Genomic DNA, 21,689 nt, shown 5'->3' with positions numbered 1-21,689 from the left:
GTCAGCCAAGGCAGCCATCACACCAAAATGAAAATAAGCTTTACCGCTGCCTAGCATCATTCTCTGACCTGGTGGATAAACAACGGGAAACAAAGGATGCTTTCTAGCTTTTGCCTTCCAAGTACTGTCCCACAGAGCATCATGTAGTAGTGCCAAGCTGGGATTCTCATGCAAGAGGAAAGAATGGGTGTTCAAACTGATGCAAATACTCACAGGTGAGATAGGGAGATGACATCAGCAAATATCCCCTCAGGAAGTGTAGCAATATCATTTCCATGGAGGGACCTGTGCACAAAACACAAGTAGCATTCTCAGTGTCCTGGACTGTGGGACCCACCTGTCTTACCTGTTTTGATGGACCCTTTAAGAAGGTTAGGGGAGCATGATCTGCCTAAAACCAGGGAAGTCAGTAATTGGGGTTTTTAGACTCCTCCCCCCTATACCATCTGCATCATATGTCAAGCACTGAATTATGAACACGCGGTCTTATGATACGACTGCCTCCTCTGTGCCCAGATGATGTGTAGCTGAGCCCTAACTAGCCAAACAAACAAGGAGAGCAAAGTGGATGTCCATATGACACATAACACACACAAACTAAGCAAATGGAGGGTCCCTCAGCCCATTGTTCTCCCTCCCCAACAATTGCCTGGCTGCTCACTTCTTAAAGTAACAGTTTCCCAGGAATTAGGCCAAAGTCAGACTCCAGTGAGGGGATTCTCCTTGAACTGGGGCAGAGGGGAATACAGGAATACAAGGCACCTACAGCAGCCGTAGTGAACGGAGACCCTCAAAGGCCAAGGGAGGGATACACTGCAGGGCATTGTAGCTGAGGATCCTGAGGGATGGTGGAGAAAAGGAAGAGTTTGAATCATCACACATTCCTAAAAAAACCCCAGCCCACATACTGTCTGATATCCCTCCCCCAGCCCCATATTAGTTAAAGGAAGGAAAGTTTATTCCCTCCTGCTCCCTGTGCCCATCAAAAACACTTCTCCTGCAGGTGGGGTGGGGGGTCTCCCTAAAATTGGACTCAGATCCTAAGGTAAGCTAATGCAAGAAAATTCACAGAAGGAAACCCTCCTGGCCTTTCCTCCTCCAGCAAACCTCTGTGCCCAAACCCCCATTGTTCAGGAGCCACCCCCACCAAGCCTACTGACAGGCTTTTTGCAGGGCACGGGGGAGGGGGGGGACGGACAGGAAATTTTCCTTCTGTGAAGTTCCCTAAGTTAGCACACCTTAGGAGCCAAGCCATTGTTTCTTTCAAGAGTCTCTAATGGGCAACTCACATAAACTGGGGCACAGTGTGTTCTTGGGGTATGGCTGGATTCCACTCAATGACGATGCTAACAACCCATGAAGTTCATACTCTCTCCAGATTGGTCAAGTAGTTGGCACGAGTCTAAAATTGCAACTTTGATGGCAACACAGAAAATAATAGGGTCTGCTGGCCAATGAAGGATTTTTACTTTCTACATTACTTCTATTCAACTCAGTTCAACTTTTTTTTTTTTTAAAAGGATAGGTGTCTTTCAGTTAAATAGCAGTGGCATTCTATTTACTGCTAAGATGATTTTAAATATATTACTCAAGAGATCAATCAACAATATGTGTCACCAGCTCCCTTTCAATTGGGATGACTGAAATCCCACTAAAATCCTGTAATTTCAAGGCTCTGGCTGCTAGAAAACAATTTAATTGTATTTATTGACTGAGGCGTTCAATCCTACATTTGTCTTTTAAATGAAAATAAGTTTCCAGCCTTTCTGGTTGACCCTTAAGCTTGGAACTCAGAAACTGAACACCACAGTCAATAGAACAGAAAGAAACCTCCTAACCTAACGTTAATGATGATGTAGCAGCTTTAGGATTTATAAGCTAATATCAGGATAGGAACAGACGAGTACATGTGTACGGGTCACATGGATTTAAGCAAATTCCAGATTATAAGTAGTTGTTGTCACAGAACACTTTGTAGACAAGAATGAACTGCAGTAGGCATGCATTCCTGTTTAGTTAGTTGGAACCAGCAACTGCCACCCCATCAATTGATGTTCTCTTTGGCTAGGCAGTAGACCCCAGGGATCAATGGCATTTCTACCCTGCTTTGCACAGTATAAGCCAGTATACTGTAACATCAGTCATTTAAAAAGGCATTTCTCTCCCTGTAGAGGAGGCCTCTTTTTGCTTGGAGGCAGTAGGACATCCTCCCTTTCTGATCTGCTATTCAAATGCTGTATTGGGCACTCACAGAGTGGTGAGCTGGCTCATATTGGTGAAGGATGAGTTGCTGAGAGAGCTGATCTTGTTGTTGCTCAGATCCCTGTAAGACAAAAGCACTGTGCAAGCTCACGTCACATTTAACTCTCTCTTCCTATAGAACAGACCCCCCAAGTATCCCTATTTTCCAGGGAAGTCCCTGATTTAGAGAAGCCATCCTGGTTTCTGATTTGATCCCAGAATGTCCTGCTTTTCCTTAGGATATCCCTATTTTCATTGGAGAAATGTTGGAGGGTATATGGAGTTATCCAACTCCCAAGCCACAGGAAGGCAATCCTGTACAGGGAAGATTTTTTTAAAAAATAATAATAATGTTTTATTATGATTTTATGTATGTTGGAAGCTGCCCAGAGTGCTGGGGCAACCCAATAAGATGTGTGGAGTAAAAATAGTAAAATAATCATTATGGAATGGGATGTCCTTATTTCCATTTGAGAAAATAGGGATGGAACAATTCTGTCCTTCCCAGATTTCTGCATTCAAACTCTACAGTCTTTTGCATATCTAAGGACACTCTCATGTGAACAGTGGCTCCACAGATTGAACATCCAGCAGATGCAGCACTGGTGGCACCTTCAAATCTGCCTTCTCCTTTGGCAACAGCTCTGGGCCGATGACTGCATGATGTCAGCTAATTCTTCTAAACTCTTCTCTGTCTGGTGCTGCTAGAAAGGAATCTTGATAAACTGTATCATGTAGGAAGAAGGAAATCTAGCAGTGCACATGCTCTGAAGGCCAGGGAAAGCCACAAGATGACCTGCAGAGCATGGAGTCAGTGTGCTTAAGACTTAGACTCAACTGCATTTCAACAGCCAGCAAATAAAATAAACTGTGAAGTTCCTTTGGAATTCCTTAGGCAGGCAATAAACAAACATTTGAGATGAAAAGTCAGTGAGGTGCGGTCAATGGGGAAGGGGAAAAGGCTATCATTCAGAAAATTCCAGGAACCACATATGAGAGAGATGCCAGAAGGGTAATCTACCTCTTTCGGAACTGAAATCAGTTCCTAAAGGACTCACAGTGCCTTAGCAGAAAAGCAAAGCTATTCTAATGCCCAGGGAAACCAAAGTAAATAGAGAGATGGATGAACTCCAAATCCCAAGTCAGATGGACTAGATGGTGTTTTTAGAATTATTTACTTCACCCAATAGCCTGAGCTGAGTTAACTGCATCTTGCTCAAGAGAATCCAGCTTTTTTAATTGTACAGCATTTGCATTTTAGCCTCTTTTGGGAATCTGACCCCATAACCAAGGTGGCTAAAATCTAAAAACATTTAATAGTTAATTTTCTTGCCTTACACCTCTCACCTCCTCTTCAGCTGTACAAGCTAATATGTTAAGCATAATTTTATGTAATTCAGAATGGGTCCTATGCCTCCCCTCAAATTCTCCCTTAGGCAAAAATTATTTCTTATCCTTCATGCTAGCCTCTTTGACCACCCTCTTGTTGTTGTTTTTCAGAAGCTTCTCTACTTCCATATCGCTCTATGGTATATGTGTGTTTTAACGAAAAGGCTTTTTTTTGCATTTTGATGGAAGAACCAGGTGGGAGATACAACATCTGGGTGCCACTCGGCCTTTCTGCACCTGCTTTATTCTCTTTATTCTGAAAACAGAATGGTCACCTGATTCCACAAAGATCTCCTGTGCCCCCAACCAGCTCCTCTGTACTAGTCAAAGGCTGATACCATGTAAGCCAAATCAATTGATCAGCGTTCACTGAGGTATGAGTTGCACCACTCCCCACCTAGGCCTGGTCTAAAAATTTCCACAGACATGCTGCACAAATGTCTGAGAAAAGGCCACAGCCCACAGCCCATCTCCTGCCTCTCTGAAAAAAGACTATGTCTCTGAAAAAAGACTATGGCAAGCTCTCGGGGACCCACGCGAGGCCACTTCTTCTCAGATACTTACACCAGCTGTAGGTAACGGAAGGTGGAGAGCTGTCCAGGAACCAGGGTGAATTGGTTGCCATCCAAGTAGCTGCAAGGACAATGAAGGATGCATCAGAGGTCACAGCAGCAATACAGGAGAGGACTGTTAAACTTCCAACAATGGTCTTCAAAGGACTCTAAACCTAGAAGCTATAACTAGTAATAAGCACTGTCCCTGCTCCTCTGTTAATGGTGCCTGCTAAGGGAGAACCATCTGAGTTATCTTGTACTTGCAAATGCCTGTGTTTCACACCCGTATTTCTAACAGGGTGGCATACGTGCTCTCCTAAATCTGAAACTATGTTTGTCTCAGGCTGCCTTGCTGTTTGATTCTAGGGTATCAACGCTGGATTCATTAACGCTGCAGAGTAATATAACAGCACTACAGGCCCCTTCCACCTGCCACAGAACTCATTCCCCTAAATAAAAAATCCCTTCAGAGTTCAGTGGCATCCAGTTTTGAACCCACAGAGAATGTGGCATGCACTGGATCAGTGTTTAGCTTTTGGGGATGATCTGCAGAACAGTGCAAGGTATAAAGCTGCATGCCCCTCACTAGGCTGTTCCCAGCCCCTTCATCCATGGGTGCGACTTGCCAGTTCCCACATTGCCCCTTCTTCCCGGATGCAGCGTCAGCAGAAGGGCAGCATTACTCACAGCTCTGTGACATTCTTGGGGATCCCTTTGGGGAGGGATTTCAGGTGCTTGTTGCTGCAGCGAACAACAGTGTCTAGGCAAGTGCACTCCTGGGGACACTGAGGGCGTGGGAAGCAGCTTGTCTCCTCCTGACCTGCCAAGGCACAAGCCAAAGGGTTCACAGTGGAAAGAGACGGCATGGTGATGGAATAGGAGATCTTGAAAGCAGACATTATCCTATGTTTCTCCAGGGAAATCTAGATTTCAGTCTGCCCTTATATCACCATTATAAAGTGTCCCACTTTATCAAAGGGCCAAAGGCATCAGCAGCAATTAGAACTGAGAATATTAATCAACTGGTGTGATTAATTCATTGCAAATAAAACGCAGCTCTTAATTGGAAAGGGTGTGAAAGGTCCCTTTGACATCTATGTCCTCCTATTGATTTACACAAGGGTTTCAATTCTCAGAAGCACATGGGAAAAGCTATGGAGCTGTTAATTCCCCCCCCCCCCGAACAGCAGCCACCCCTCCACACCCTGCATAGATGCACCATATCAGAAGCTGCTGTTTGGGCCAGGGCCAACGGCTTAAGATGATTTGCTAGACAGTTAATGATTTACCTATTTAGTAAAGTGACGCTGTGTTAAACATCTCCAAAAATATTTCCTGCATTAAGATACTGTACTTATTTATACTGAGTGGTTAAATAGCTGATTAAATTGCCTTGCTTTTAACCAATTAATTGACTTGGGGGGGGGAAGGAACCTTGAGACCACTCCTAACCACGGCGGCACAGCCCCTTACATAAGTGGGGACCTGCTGCATCCCTGACAAGATTTGTGCTATGTTTCAGTTTATGTCTAGTTTGAAGCTACCATGCAATACAAAAACTGCTAGGCATGTCCATGTAATTGCTGCTGAGCTTGACCATTGCCCATGCTGGGACAACAAAAAAGGCCATCCCAACTGAGGAAATAGTTTGAGAAGAAGAAGATTGCAAGGCATACATGCATGCATGCATACACACACACACAGCCCTAAATCTCCCACAACTTTTCAGAATGGGGCGACCACATCATTTCATTAGTGGCTGCAGCCTTCTTTGCCCTTTACAACAGCCTTTGGGTTCTTCCCACTTCAACTGATCTGTGTGAGGAAACTCATTTCCATGTGTGAACTGCCACTGCAAGATTTGAGGGCTGAGGCAGTTTACACACACTGTGCTGCCTGGGCTAATGGACATTCAGTGTTTTCAAAATCTGGCTTAATACATGGCACTCCCATTTTCCGTAATGACTTCCTGTGTGCCCTCTGTTGGTTTAAATTCATATTGCAACAACTCTGGACAGGGAAAAGGGATGGACATTTATGGCTTAATGGGAGTATCAACCTCGTTCAACCACAACAGCCTTCACAACTGGTCTGCTAGTGGAAACTCAAATAGGGCCTTATGCGGGTCTGTGGGAAGATACACCTGCTATACAATCATAGCCTCAGTTTGCTTAATTGCTCCCTCCCCATCCTCCTCATCCCCACCGAGAGCCTGTGAGTTACCTTCCTCACACCTGAAGTCGGGGAAGGCCACATCCTGCAGTGGGATTTGGCGTAGGAAATCCGGATTATTGCAGCGGGGGTTCCCAGTCACAATCTTCCTCCTACGAAGCCAGTCGCCTAACCAGGCCAGGCGGCAATTGCAGTTGAAGGGGTTAGCCAGCAGGTTCCTGGGCGGGAGGGGTACAGGAGGGAGATAAATAAACTGGGCAAACACAGGATAATCTAGCAAAGGCTTGTAGGCAGGTAGGGCTCAATCACCTTCTCCCTTTCAAGACCTAAAACATAGGCCAGACAGTCAATGTTTGCAGGAAGCTGATTTATTCTAAGCCAAACCCTCTGGTCTGCTTAGCTCAGTTTTGTCTACAATACTGGTAGCACCCCTCCAAAGTCTTAGGGACAGATTTTTCCCAATACTGCTACATAGGAGCGCTTTTGAGAGGCCAAGGATTAAAGTAGGGACCTGCTGTATAGAAAGTGTGGGTTCTACTCCTGAGCTATGGATCCTCCCTACAATCAAGGTGGGGTAGCAGAGTGGCCTACACCGTGCAGACAGCTCTCACCAAGGAATAGAGGACTGAACGTGTTCAGAGGTTAGTTAATAGGTTAGAATTTCCCTGCCTCGCAACTCACAGTGTGGAGAGTGACTGCAACGTGTCAAAAGCCCCAGGTGCGATGGTGCTGATCTGATTGTCGTACAGCGAGAGGAGGCGCACATTGCGCAGTCCCGTGAAGCTGTCGTTGTGGATGCAGTTGATGCGGTTGTTCCTCAGCATCCTGGAAGGAAGACAGAGAATGGGAAGAAGCCCGTTCTACAAACTACCCCTTGAAAGCCAAAGGAGCCTGACAGCATTCTCCACCCTGCTACTCCTCCTGCATACTGACAACCCACCGCTGCCCCTCTCTCCTATCTTCCCTACCCCAGTTAGGTCAACAACCCCAGTTAGGCCAACTTACAGGGTCCGCAGCCCATCGAGGCCCCGGAACATGGCGCTGCGCACTGACTCCAGCTGGTTAACCGTCAGGTGTAGCTCACTGACTGAAGCTGCCCCTTCAAAGGCCCCATCCTCAATCTCTGACACCTTGTTGTTGCTCAGGTTTCTGGGAAAGCAAGGAACATGAAGTGATAGTAGAACACAGGAGCAGGCAGAAAGTTTTCTCAACTCAGTGCGCAGCCTACAAGGAGCATTTCTCTCCAACAGAGACAAATGAAGAATATTTGTAGTAGTTCCAACAGCGCTGGTTTTATTTTGCTGTCTTTAATTCTTCTGCAACCTGCGCCTGCTGAACCCACTTTGAATGTATGCCATATGTTTAGTTTTAAGCCTTTGACTTCCTCTAAAAAAATATTTGTGCTTCTGAAGGCCCATTGAGTAGCCCCTGGCAGCCTTGATCAGAATCTTCTCCATCCTGTGCCTGCACTGAAAGGAAAGCTCCCACTGATGTCAATGGAAGCTTTATTCTCCTTGTAAACAGCAGTTGAGGTGGTGGTGGGGGGCAATTCCAGCACTGGGTCAAAGCTCCCCTCACTCCACACCATTGTCCTGATCTGGCTGGCCCCCCTATGGCAGCTGTTCAACTTTTAAAAATCAACTATGCAACACCACGCAATGTGACAAAGGTCATCTCTAGTTTGACCTTTCCATTCTAGCCATACATGTCAGCCTCTTGCATTAGAAATATCTGGCTCCTGTTGGAATACTGCTGCACTCTAAGCCCTGTTCATATTGCCGCCTCCTTTCCCCCAGATCTTGTGTGCACAAGAGGTCTTTGGAGTATCTCCTCTGCTATGAGAACCCCTTACCCACATACTCACATTTTCTTTAAGTGTGGGAGCTTCTTAAAGATGCCTGTGGCCTCCAGCACTGTGATCTCATTGTTGTTCAGCCGCCTGCAACAGAAATAAAGGATTGCAAACATACAGCTCGGAAAGCAAAGCCATGAATAAAATAAAATATATGTGTATTCTAGGCCCATCTCTGAAAACTAACTTTGCATTGCTTAACACATTCTTTCCACTCTGTACTGAGTTAATCCCTGTGTATAAAAATGTGCATATATATATATCAGAATATAAAGCATAATGCAAATGGATTGTTCTGCCAGGAGTAAGTATATGGCTTTGAAAGCCAATACACACCAGCTTTCTAAATCAAGCATCTGCAGCAGAAAGCCACTTGTCCACATGAACAATGTGCCCTTTTCCTACACACAGATAATTTCAAAGAATTTAATATAGAATAGAAATAGAAGGTGAAATGGCCCAATGAAAGACTCAGTACTGGATAGGGCCAAGGGCCATTCCACTGTGCTTGCATGGAGAATAAATGCTTCATATAAAAGGCTTCAGATACCTGTTTAGTACACAATATGGGATGCTGGGTGCAATGCAGTGCACTACAGAAGGCAGAGGCACTGGAGTGAAAAATGCACCAGAAATAGAAGTTCTAAGCTTTGTCAGTGTGTAAGATGAACACTGGGTACAGAAGTTAGGAATCTTAGATGAGTGGCTGAGGCAACCCAGTCAGATGGGTGGGGAATAATAATAATAATAATAATAATAATAATAATAATAATAATAATAATAAAAAAAAAGAATTGGACATACTGCAGTGATTCAAAGTATGAATTAAGTATGAGAAGGAAAAAAAACCCTTAGACAACAAGGAGTTTCCCCCTCACTTCTATTTTCACCTTAAGAAAAAGAACTGCAAGTTTCATAGATTCATGGTTAGCAGCAAGTATGTAGGGAACTGTCAGAGGCAGCATTCTTCCAAATACCAGTCACTGGGAATTACAAGTGGGAAGAGCACTGTTGTGTCAGATCCTGCTTGCAAGCTTCCCATAGGCCACTGTGAGAACAGAATGCTGGACTAAATGGACATTTGGCCTGATCCAACAGGGCTCTTCTTATGTTTGTTGGGCTCTATAGAGTTAAAATAAAATCCTGCTTCACAGATGGCAGGCAGACCCAGTCAGGTGTGCCTCAGCAGGGGGAGCCAATCAGCAAGCAGGTCCTTCCATCTCAATACATGATGGGGGAGGGCAAACCCCAAAACCATAGAGAATGCCTCCATGTCCCTGCCACAGAGATCAGTCCTCAAAACACTAGCAACCCTACAATAGCAACATTTGCTATCCACAACTGTGTAAATAAAGCCACACGGAAAGCAAATAAGAGTACTTGGTTTTTGATAGTGAGGAAGGAAGTATGGTTCTTAGATATGGCCAAAGCATGCTGACTTACAGTTCAGCTGTGGCTTGAGGGAGGCGCTCTGGGATCTTTGTCAGCTTCAGGTTGGAACACTCGACCACGTTGGCTTCGCAGCGGCACTTGGGGGGGCAGACGACGTCACTGTGACATTCACTGTTCAACTGGTAATCTTCCGTACCTGCCACCAAGAGAAAGAAATGAGAAAGTGTGCACACAGAGGTGTGTGTGAATACTTGGCACTGTTGCATAAGCATAATATTCTGGAAGGGGATTCCTTCTGTTTGAGGGCATGAGGCCTCACATGCTGACTCTGCCCCAGGAAGCTTCTACCATGGCTGCTTGAATGTGAGTAGAACTGTAGAAGCCACCAGGCATCTGGGAGCTCTGCTTTATCAGGGATCCCAGTTAAATGCAGAACTCATAAATAAAAATATATAAATCCTCTGGCCAGCATAATTAAGCATAATTTCTGCACATAGAGTAAGGCTCCAATAAGTGGCACCACCACCGAGTAGCCAGCAGCAGTGGAGACTTGACAAATTGAAACTGGCTGTGGACCACTTGTGGTCTATTGAGTTTGCCACTCCTGTGCTACAGCAAACGGAGAAGGCAGATATAAAAGACAGAGACTGATTGATCTTGTTCTGAGCCTCTGGAAGGACACAGTGCCTGCAAACAGTCCATGCCACCACTGCTGGATCTAATGCAAGCCACTAAAAATACATCATAACAGCAATCCTGCAAGGCTGCAACCTCATTCTTCCAGTAGTGCAAACATACCACAAACATATGCATGCAACTCACGTGCAAATTCTAGCATCTCCATACTGGCTCCCTTACCTGGAATGAAATACTGTTCTTTGGCTGTGAACAGAAATATGCAGAGTGTTAATCTGAATGCAGCAAATTTAAGATATTAAAGGCCGTGCTGCTCATAACTTCCTCAAACATGTATGAACGAGTATATATACTGCAGTGTGTGAAATGAAAACAGAATGCATATTTCTATCCAGATACATATGTTTGAAATGACATCATGCATATTAACTTAATATATATTTCTGATGAAAAATAGACAAATACACCACCAGCCATCAAAGTGTGCACAAGATGAAAGAGTTAATTTTTAAAATAAGAGAACAGAAACACTGCAGTTTTTCAGTTGGGGGGCCATGTTTCTACAATATCTTCCCCTAGATTTCACTGAGGTGCTAATGTCAGGATCCCTGAATAAGTATGCAATGAAGTGCAGGGGGACATCCAATATCTGCTCTGTCCTGATCCCCAAAACTATACGCAGCCCTACAGAAGAAGATCATTCATACGGGAGCAGCGGAATTTCTTGCTCTTGATCTGTCCGATGCGCTTGTTGGCGAGGCGGCGGGGGCTGGCACAGCGAGCACCACTTGTTTCAATAGGATTGGCACGCAAGAAGTCTGCCAGCCACTTCAGGTTGCAGTCGCAAATAAAGGGGTTCTGGGCCAGATGGCTGTAGAGGGAAAGAAACAAGAGCAGCTTGAATTTCAGAGTTCTTCTGGTGGCTGCTGTCAGAGCAACCTTAAATCTAGCAACCAAGATGCTGCTTCTAGCTGGCATAATGCTGAATGCTCTTGTAGGCACCCCAAAGGCAAAGTGGTCCATTTCCTTGTGACCTCACTTTGGTGCCAGGATGTTGGGCTCTGCCAATGGCCCTGGGCCAGCCTCTACACCCTACGGAAGTCTTCCCCAACTTGATGCCCTTCAGATATTTTTGGAACAACTTCCATCCTTCCATCAGCTCCAGCCAAGTTATGGGAAGACACCCAATTAGGGAAGGCTGGTCTTGAACATGGTTGCAAAAGCATGACCTTGCAATGCTTTTTGCTCTCTTTCTAGAGCTCTGCCCCTGTGGTAATCTCCTGCCTTGGCCACAGAATCTTCCCTGCCTTCTCAGTGGGACCCCAATGTTCCAAGGGCATTTCCTCCCTTCCTCCCACAGAACCCTGTTCTCATTGGACATATCTTCAGAGAAGCCAGCACTCACAGAGTCTGGATGGCTCGTAAGGTGGCAAAGGTGCCCTTGGCCAAGGTCTGGATCTTGTTGTCGTACAGTGAGAGCAGCGACAGGTTCTGCAGGTCAGCAAAGGCATCTGCCCGGATGCAGTTGATCTTGTTGGCATTCAGGAGCCTGGAGTGAAGGAGCACAAAACACCATATCAGAGTGTGTGATGGTCATAGTGGTAGTGGCTATCACACACACACACACACACACACACACACACACACACACACACACAATATTCTTAGCCATTGCTCACAGCAGGGGAATCTGCAGATCCCACCCACTCAACTAACACCCAGCATGTTACTCACACAGCCTAGACCAAGTGATAGTAGGTCAGAGAACAAAATGGCCACAAAGAAGACAGGTGAGGAGACAGGATATCCACAACCCTTCCCTGAATCTGAGGTGGACAGAAGGAAGGGATAGTATAGATCAGGGGTCGGCAAGGTTTACCTCACCTGGGATGCTTCACTCCCACGGAGATCGCTCCGTGGGCCGGATCGCGCCTGTGCAGATGCAATTTTCAGCGTCTGCATCTGTGCAGACGCGATTTCCGGTGCTGCAGAAGCGAGTTCCCGCTCCACACTGCTCCAGTTTAGCTCAGCGCACAGGGACTCACTGAGCGGGCGGCTTGTGGGTTGTTTAAATGACCCCTGTGGGCCACTTGTGGCCCATGGGTCGCAGGTTGCTGACCCCTGGTATAGATGAGGAATATAGGCAGATGAGGAGGAAAGCAAAGATTAAAGCTGGGGAGAAGACAGTAACTCTAGATGGGATTGTGGAGTAGAAACAGGGGACAGTGAAGCAGCCTGTGTGGAAGATGAAGGCAGGGAAGAAGAAAAGGCTTGTTAAGTAGTAAGGAGAGTTGCAGATTCCAGGGAAGAGATAAAGGGCTGTCAGGTTTGTACAGAACTATGCTGAAATTGTATAGGAGCCAGATGTGAGGTCTGGAGCCCCTTTGCCATCTGGAACAAGGTTTCCACACTGACACTCGCCCCCTGCTATAGTGATGTCCAAATGGCCCTCTAGCCATCCCTCTCACTTGTGCTTACAGTAGTTGCAGTGCATACAAGCCCCCGAATACCCCTTTGGGCAGCTCTGTGATCTTGTTCCCGTACAAGACTCTGGAAAAGAAACAAAACCAGTGCTTGAATTAGTAGTGTCTCTCGGTGGTTACGTCCTGATGTATCTTGAGGAAAGAGGCCATCTTGAACAACTGAACCCAGGTTCACCCTTCATACATAACGGACGTAACGATAATGAGACTGTGAGGTGCCAGCTGGCTTATGATGCCAGCATCAGGGAATCTGGATTCAAATGTGATTTAAGTCCCCACTGAGGCCCAGTTCGTATATGCAAATGGCCATATGCAGCAACTTGAAACAGCTAGGTTGCAGCAGTTTCGCTCGTTCCATTGCAAACCTTCGAAAGAGAAGGGTTGAAACGGTGTGGCTGAAATTGCCATAGGACCATGGAGAGCTGCTTCATGCAAACACTCGCCACCTGGAGCTGTGCCTGCAAAATTGCATTTCAAGAGACAACTATGACACAGATTGCTCTTTGGAATGGAGCCACATTAACTTGCTGGTGCAGTGGGTGGTGGGGGAGTGTGGTGGGTGGGGCAACTCACATGCTAACATTATCGGCAGCAACTGGGAATTAGAAAGGCCAAGCAATATGTTGGCCAAGGGGGCTGTGAGTTGGAATTGGCATATTCAGGAAGCCACAGCGCATAGCCTGTGCGTGGAGCTTGTGCAAGAACATTCTCATGCTGCATACAAGTGGCATTTCACTTCCCCACCTAAACTAATATCTGCCATGCTTGTTCCCACTGAGGCTACTCACAGAGAGTTGAGTGAGCGCAGGCCTTGGAAGGCATCAGGCGCAATCTCCAAGATCTGGTTGTTGCTCAGGTCTCTGAAAGGCAAAGGCAAAGTTAACGCTCCCACGCATGTAGTCACTGCTCCTTCCTTCTCTGAAGGTGCCTCTCCCACCTTGTGTTCTTTACAGAGTATAATAAAGGCTTCACTCCTGTTCCTTAGCAGGACGGAGATGGAGGTGCACACCAGCCAATACAGCTCTGTGCTCCCTCGAGTACACCTTACAATGCAACACCTGCTTCCCCTCTGCCCATATCATGTCTGGACAGAAGGTATTGCCTTAGGCCTGCACAGACTATTTGTCCATCAAGCCCAGCACTGTTCACTCTGGCTGAAGACACTCACATCCTTCGTAGCTTCTTATATGACGAGAAGGCTCCAGGTGGGATAGACTTGATGCCATTCAGTTCTAAGCGTCTGCATGGGAAACAGAACACAAGGAAGCAAATCAGCTTGACTGCACCATGGGAGCCACATGAAGTGCCATCTCTTCCAACAAGGATGCCACAGAGATCAGACAGGAGGTAGTCCCCAAGAGTAGGCAGACAGCTGTATTCCTGGATAGTTCACTTTGACACATCTCCCCCAGTTCTCTGGAAGCAGAAATCTCTGATCCTGGTACAGCTTTTAGCCACAAAAGGGACTGGCAAAAACTAGAGTCATCTCTGCATAAGGGAGGAGTGGTGAAGCTTTATGGACCAGTGGACCACATCTTTATCTCCCCCTACCCTTGTGGGCCAACTTCAACAGTCAGTAGGGCCACCCATATGCCAGTCACCTGACACATAATGGCATCAGGTGATCGACACCTGTCAAAGCTTTGTACAGCACTTCCCAAATGCCCAGCAAACCAGGTGATTGCCAGATGTTTGGGAAAGCACTGTGCAGAGTGCTTTGCTAGTCACATGCTTGGTGCTTGGGAAATGCTGGACACACGCCTCTCAAAGTGCTTTGTGCTTCGTTTCCCAGACACATGGCAACTGGCTGATTGTGGGGTGTTTGGAAAGCCCCTTTCAGTCATGCCCTGTCCTCACATCATGCATATGGCTTGAGTGAAATGGCCTGGCAGGCCAAATCTGGTCCATGGGCCAGAGGTTCCCCACCCCTGACATAAGGTCACAGTTGAGAATTGCCCTACGGTGCTCCTTAGGCAACAATATATTCTCTGTTCCAATACCAGCTGAATCAATACTAGCCAAAGGAGACAGGAGCACCCAAGCAGAGTAGATGTGATTAGGAAGGGTGCTAGTGCTCAGGTCCCACCATCCCCTGCCTACCCACCATGTTCCTAGTATCCACTCACATCTCAGTCATGGTCTCAGGCAAGTTGGCAGGGATGGCTGTCAGCCCCTTGCCGCGACAGTCCACAATGCCATTGCTGCAGGTGCACATGGCGGGACAGGAACCTGATGAAAAGCTGCAGATTTGGGTCCTGGTAGCATCCATCTGGCCTGCAGAGAAGAATGCAGAAGCTTAGTGCATCCTCTTTGCATAGGGCTTGCAACCCACAGCACTGCAGGGCATCCCTAGCCCTGCCTACCTGTTCTTTGCTTGTGGTCTGCTGGGGTTTTGGAATGTGTTCTTTCTTCAGGGCAGCTAGAGAGCCTTTGGGCCACTAGCACACCCTCCTCTCAGCCCCTCTCCACAGATGTTGACATGTAGAGATGAATACATATGCAGGCATATACATTTGCAGAACTGCTGCACAGGTTGATAGTTCAAATCAGCAGAGACAAGAAATGGACAGGGGAGGGCAAGTGCACAAATGAGCATGAGATAGAAAGGGCAGCATGGTGCACCATTTCACAACGCTGAGGAGGAAAACTACATAAAGAGCACAGGGAGCAAGCGGGCATCTTTCAAGATGGCAGCTTCCAGCACTAATGGTTTGATAGCTTCACACTGTCAGAAATAGAAAAATGCAGGATAAAAGGAGACGATGCTTTTAAAAGAATTTCTGCAGTCCAAGCTGCAGTCATGCGACCACCATGGCCTGCACACGAGACACAAGAGCTCCTGAAACTAACGTGTCATGGTAAGAGCGTCTGTGTTAATTTGAGAGACCAATGGTCTCCTGTGGCGGGTTTCACTAACTCTTTGGTTCCAGGGCTGATATGCCTTGAATCTGAGGGCAGAAGGGGCCTCTCTCTGGTGATTTTGGGGGTCTGCAAAGCTCTCTGGAACCCCATAGATGCCACTGACCTGAACAGCTGAATTCATTCTTCTGAATCTCTGCAACGTTGAGGCCACGGAGGGCAGCAGGGCCGGCACACTGTGTGAAGAGCCCAATTGTGGGGCGCTGGCGCAGCCACTGGGAAAGCCAACCCAAATGGCAATCGCAGAAGAGCTGGTTGGAGTGCAAGCGGCTGTAGGGACCCAGGGGAGGAAAGGTTGGGGCAGGGGAAGAAACATCAATCACTTTCTTTCCACAGCTACCTCTTGAGACACCTGCATAGATACTGTAGGTAAAGCCATTTCTAGAGAGACAGACTTGGGTTTACAGAGCTGGAATGAAAATGTGGGGACATTTCCTGGGAAGGAGAGTCCAGTCCAACAGGGATCTGAAGCTGTGGGATTTGGGCCTTAGTACTTTGCATTCTGGGATGCGGGTGGCACTGTGGTGTAAACCACTGAGCCTTGGGCTTGCCGATCAGAAGGTTGGCGGTTCGAATCCCTGCGACGGGGAGAGCTCCAGTTGCTCGATCCCTGCTCCTGCCAACCCAGCAGTTCAAAAGCATGTCAAAGTGCAAGTAGATAAATAGGTACCGCTCCGGTGGGAAAGTTAACGGGATTTCCGTGCACTGCTCTGGTTTCACCAGAAGCGGCTTAGTCATGCTGGCCACATGACCCGGAAAAACTGTCTACGGACAAATGCCAGCTCCCTCGGCCAGTAAAGCAAGATGAGCGCCGCAACCTCAGAGTTGTTCGCGACTGGACTTAACTGTCTGGGGTCCTTTACCTTTACCTCTTTTTTTACTCTGCATTCCATGGACTGGATTGCTGTCACCCAGTGTCCACATTAATGCCACCCCTTTCTGTCCCATGATACACCTTGTCATTAAAGGAGCCAACAACTCCATGAACAGAGCTGTGACTTTTTCTGCCATTGGGGGGCAGCATCCCACATCTTCGTAGGGCCCCAAGTTCTTGGGATCCAGGGCACAGGGTTAGGCATTACCTACTATGAAAACATCAGTGCCAAGACGGGAGATCTGCAGGACCTAAAACTGAAAAGTTGCCACCAGGATTCCTTGTATGGACTGGTAGCTCCCAGCCCACCATGCTTTATGAAATGTCTAGTCTGCAGTCTTCCACCCCACCCCCAATCCCTCCGCCCTTGGGCTGCTTCATCATGTGCTCACAAGGTGCGCAGTTTGGGCATATGGTTGAAGCTGGAGATGGGGATGGTGCTGATGTTGTTGTTGTTCAAAGTCCTGCAGGAAGGAGGAAGAGGAAGAGCATCAGTGAACGCTGGAGAGAAACATCTTGTCCTTTCATCTGGCTGTGTGTGCAGTGTACACACAAACAAACAACGCTCACAGAGTGGCATGTGACACTTCTCAGATTGACAGCACATCTTATTTTCAAAATCACTTTCAGCATGGGAGAAGCAAGGGCCAGTTCTAACACACCCCTACAACAGAGGATCTTAGAATGACAGAGCAACAGGTGAATTTTAGGGCTCATCTTAGCAAGAAAAGTTACATTGACTAATAGATCAGCTTCCCTGGGATTGCATGCAATCCCTTCATCTGACCCAACACTCCCCTCAAGCTTGGGAGGAAGGCCCTGCTGACATTAGTAAGATCAGGACCAGGCTCCAGTGGTTTGCACAAGGGGAGCTACTGGGCTTTGGGTTGTCACTTGATCACTTTTGAAACCAGCCCAGGTATAATGTTATTTGTTTTCCTTTGTTTTCACCACTGGGATTTAAAAAACCCTCTTAAGCTACAATCCTATGCACAATTGCATAGTAATATAATAGGATGATTATTACCAATTATTACTATTGTTGTTGTATTGATTTATCACCCGCCCTTTGAAAACAATTTAAAATTCAACATTAAAAATAGTTCAAAACAAATTAAATACTGAAGCTAAAGTGAACACTTCTCTAGGGAGGTTATCCCATAGAGTAGGGGCCACCACTGAGAAGGCTCTGGTTCCTGGTTCCCACCAATCTAAATGATCTCAAATGCAGGCCAACAAGTAGGGCTTCTGATATCCACCTTAAAGCAAAGGTAGGTTCATACAGGCACAGCTTCTCCTTCTAATAACTTAGCCCCAAACCAATGAGGGCTCTAAAGGTGGAAAATAGCACTTTCAGTTCTGCTGGGAAGCACTGCAACTGATACAGAATCGGTGTAATACCAGAAGACCTCCATCCTTCTGGGGAGATGGAATGCTACCTGGACCCTGTATGTTACCAGCATGGGTGGGAATCTCAGGATATACACTCTAAGTTAAAAACATTTCTGATGTGGCCAGGAGTGGAGTGGGACTTGAAGGGGATAAGGCTATGGCCACCTGAGCCTGCAAATCGTACACCAGTGATAAAGCTATATAGAAAAACAGACTCTTTGCCCAAATTTAGGGATGGGCACTGTTTCGTGTGAAGAGTTAGCCCTAACCCCAGGATGCTTCCAGACCACCCTCCCATCAACTGAGCTGAATTCTACCACAGTCATGCTTCTCTAGGCAGGCTCTCCATCCAGCCTGATGGGACAAACCTTCTACAGAGCCCCCCCCCCCCCCCGAGACACTTACAAAACTTCCAGGCCACGGAGAGCACGGAAGGCCCCTTCCTCAATGCAGCTGATGTGGTTCTTGTCCAGTTGTCTGAGTGATGAAAGAGGAGATTAATATACCTGTTCTCAATAGCTGTGCTGGCAGACCAATACCTAGGATGCTCGACACAAAGACCAATCTGCTGCACTCAATGAAAGGAGAAGAAATGCTGGAGGACTTTGTGGTATGCATAAGAAGCACTGAAGAACTGCAAGTAGCCAAGAGGTGGAGAAGTATAGGTATGGGTGGGTGGGAAATACGATTTGGGGCACAACAGGCACTTCATTATATCTGTGGGACACGTTCCCACTGCTGTTATCCTATTAGTATTTGCTGTTGTAGAAGGAATTTTTGAGATCTTCCTCTACACAGTTGCTAGCCCTATGACCTCAATATGTGCATGCATAAAACATAATGTCAATCTCTCCAGGGCAATGTGGCATGCTGTGCTTCCCTATCCGCTGCCCTGCAGGGCCAGGTCACTCACAGGTTCTTGAGATCAGTAGCTCCACGAAACGCCTTCCTGGGAACAGCCAGAAGGAGGTTCTCACTCAAGTCCCTGCAGATGATAATTTTAAGAGAGCCATCTGTCAGTGGAGAAACAATGAAGTATGGGGGGTTGGCAAGGTAGTGAGGCATCAGGTTATGAGGACTAGCAGGGGAATACTAAGCAGCAATGAAGAAATATTCTGCACATGCTCAGATGCATGACCATCCTTATTGTTTTATATGCACCAGAGTGAGCTCTGGCACTGAAGAGGTGCTGTGTGTGGCCTGAAATGCTGCTCTTTTCACCAAACACCCCCCAGGACACTGGCACAGCAAACAGCATTGTATTATGTGCCCCGTTCATATAATGAATGGTTCATCTCATGCCACTTCTGTCATGACAGCAAGATGAGATGACTGATGGTGGTTTGAATACCTTAAGCAATTTAAATAAGAATGCACGTTTTCAAACATCCACTGTCCACCTGATTTATGGCAAGGTACAAAAGCAACCCAGTCAGTCCATTTTAAAAATAGCAAAACAAGCATGAACAGTCCATTTTAAAAATAGCAAAGGAGGTGACCTAATGGACAATGAAGATGCATATTCCAGTCTCTGGCATCTGCATGCAAGAAACAAGGTGAGTCACACCACGGTCTTCTCTTAAAAGAGCACAAGCTGTGATGGTTTATAATTGCCTTGCTGCCATTTCCTGACTTCCAAATTGTTTCGTGCAAGCCTATAATGGCTGATGCTTATCAGTGAGGTGCCTTCTGATAAGTTTCTGTATCATGAGACTAACACACACACATGTGCACACATGCTATTGTGGACACAAACATACAGCCTGCTCCACCACCCCTGCAAACCTTTTTTGAAAATAAGTACTGCAATCTAAGAGCAGGAAGAAAGTAGGATTGCCACAGTACAGCTCAATCCTAACCAGGAGAGGGCAGCAGAAGCTCTTTCATTGCCGACTGATGTCACCTCTTCAGTCTGTTACCTTTGAGACAGAACAGCAGCTCCTCAGACTTGGCACATAGCATTGAGGAAAGGAAGTGTGCATGACATCCTGGTTTCTTCTCCACACTTCTGCTAACAACCAACCTCTCCAGCTAAGTGGCATCATTAAAAAGCCTCCACTGTTTATAGTGAGTGTCCAACACTCCTTTAGATTGGACCCTCATGTCACTACTGGCAGCGGCTGTGCACCTTTTGCCCACAGGGCCATGTTTCTCTCAGAGGACGCATTTTGGAAGCAACTTACTTCAGCCTCCCTCCCTCTGGTCCACACCCCAAGATCCCACTACAGTGGTACCTCTGGTTGTGAACAAGATCCGTTCTGGAGCCCCGTTCGCAACCCGAGCAGAATGCAACCCGCGTCTGCACGTGTGCGGGTCGCGATTTGCTGCTTCTGCGCATGCACGTGACGTCGTTTTGAGTGTCTGCACATGCGCGAGTGGCGAAACCCAGAAGTTACCCTTTCCGGTACTTCCGGGTCGCCGCGGGGCGCAACCTGAAAGCAAACGCAACGCAACCTGAAGCAAACGCAACGCGAGGTATTTTTTAAAAAAAATTATTTAATCATTTTTTTGATACAAGCAACAACCGCAAAAAACACTACAACAAAAACCATGATAACAATAATAGCACAATTTGACAATTCAGATTTAAATACACTGATATACCTATGACTGCCCCCTTTTAACAATATTTTCCCACCTCTCTCTCCGCCCCCCACTTCCCCCCACTATCCACCTTATCGCTTAAATATTCATTCCAGATTTCTTCATATTTATCCATTCTTAATTTGCGTCAACATACAATTCGTTCATATGTAGCTAATCTGTCCATATTATCAATCCATGTGCTCAATGGAATCTTTTTCTGGCTCTTCCAATTCATCAAAACAAGGTGTGTGTTTTTGCTTGTAATATAGCACGGTACATCCATTTAAATTTTTTTTTTCAATGACTGTACTCCTTTTCTAAGGAGCATGAGATGAAAAGGCTTAGAGCTGAGAATATGTTCATCTTCGTATTCCTCTCCAATTCATCTCTGAAACATCTCTCTAACCCAGGCACTGTGGGGTTATCAGAGGCTTGACAACTTCCTGGTAATATGTGAATGTTGGGGGCGACCAAAACACTTCCAAAGATTGACACATTTATTTATCTATTCATTCAGTTTATTCCACATGTGAATGGTATATGCTATAAAGAGGCAATTTACTATTAGGAGGTGCTAAAAATAGCACTAGGGTTTTCATGTGATGGGATCCCTCACCAATCTCTATGTAGCAGTAGCAGCAGCAGCAGAGACCATGGTGGGGCCTTCCGACAGTTCAATTGCTGCTGCCAACTGGGAGGGGTGAGGCAGTGAGGAGGCTGACATGGTGCAATCACATCAGCAGAACCGACCTGGTGCTACTGCTTTGGAGCCAATCTAGGGTTTGGACCACACCACCTGGTAAGCAGCAACAACAATTCAGCTGTTGGGAGGTGAGCATCACTGCCCCACCACACCACGTGCCTTTGATATATAGATCTATTTACCTAGGCAATTTAAAAAAGAAAAGAAAATCCAGCCTCCACTATTACTTTTCTCAATTTCTTCCAGGATCACCAAGACCTTAATGGCAATTTTTGACAACTAGCTAGTGAGAAGTGTTTGCTAACCTTATTCCCATATATTCCCTAAGGGGAATTGTTTCTAGGGTCTCATAGGTCTCGTTCACATGTGATGTTTAACATTAACCATAGTTAAAAAACAAACCATAGTTAAAGCTGTGGTGCCTGTCAGGCTTTCACTTAAGCCTTAGCTTATTATGCCACAGAATATTAAAAAGCATCAGCAAGAGCAATTTAAC

The 21,689-nt window shown here is 46.4% G+C and overlaps 1 protein-coding gene across 1 annotated transcript in view; it reads right to left on the bottom strand.

The window, feature by feature from the left end:
- The window catches only part of SLIT1 (slit guidance ligand 1), a 117,242-nt gene that overhangs the window by 15,653 nt on the left and 79,900 nt on the right, over positions 1–21,689 (bottom strand). The window contains exons 5-25 of the mRNA XM_081192217.1: positions 18,818–18,889; positions 18,310–18,381; positions 16,905–16,976; positions 15,745–15,908; positions 14,846–14,993; positions 13,888–13,959; positions 13,508–13,579; positions 12,715–12,786; positions 11,642–11,785; positions 10,944–11,107; positions 10,459–10,482; positions 9,652–9,796; positions 8,221–8,295; positions 7,362–7,505; positions 7,038–7,181; positions 6,408–6,574; positions 4,872–5,004; positions 4,195–4,263; positions 2,252–2,323; positions 767–838; positions 214–285 (exon numbers count right to left, since the gene is read on the bottom strand). Coding sequence (XP_081048343.1) covers positions 214–285; positions 767–838; positions 2,252–2,323; positions 4,195–4,263; positions 4,872–5,004; positions 6,408–6,574; positions 7,038–7,181; positions 7,362–7,505; positions 8,221–8,295; positions 9,652–9,796; positions 10,459–10,482; positions 10,944–11,107; positions 11,642–11,785; positions 12,715–12,786; positions 13,508–13,579; positions 13,888–13,959; positions 14,846–14,993; positions 15,745–15,908; positions 16,905–16,976; positions 18,310–18,381; positions 18,818–18,889 — 2,169 coding nt within the window. The remainder of the gene's footprint in view (positions 1–213; positions 286–766; positions 839–2,251; positions 2,324–4,194; positions 4,264–4,871; positions 5,005–6,407; positions 6,575–7,037; positions 7,182–7,361; positions 7,506–8,220; positions 8,296–9,651; positions 9,797–10,458; positions 10,483–10,943; positions 11,108–11,641; positions 11,786–12,714; positions 12,787–13,507; positions 13,580–13,887; positions 13,960–14,845; positions 14,994–15,744; positions 15,909–16,904; positions 16,977–18,309; positions 18,382–18,817; positions 18,890–21,689) is intronic.

Source organism: Podarcis bocagei, assembly GCF_964188305.1.
Source record: "Podarcis bocagei genome assembly, chromosome: 4".
In the NCBI taxonomy this organism is placed as follows: domain Eukaryota; kingdom Metazoa; phylum Chordata; class Lepidosauria; order Squamata; family Lacertidae; genus Podarcis; species Podarcis bocagei.
This window is presented reverse-complemented; position numbering and strand designations above follow the sequence as displayed.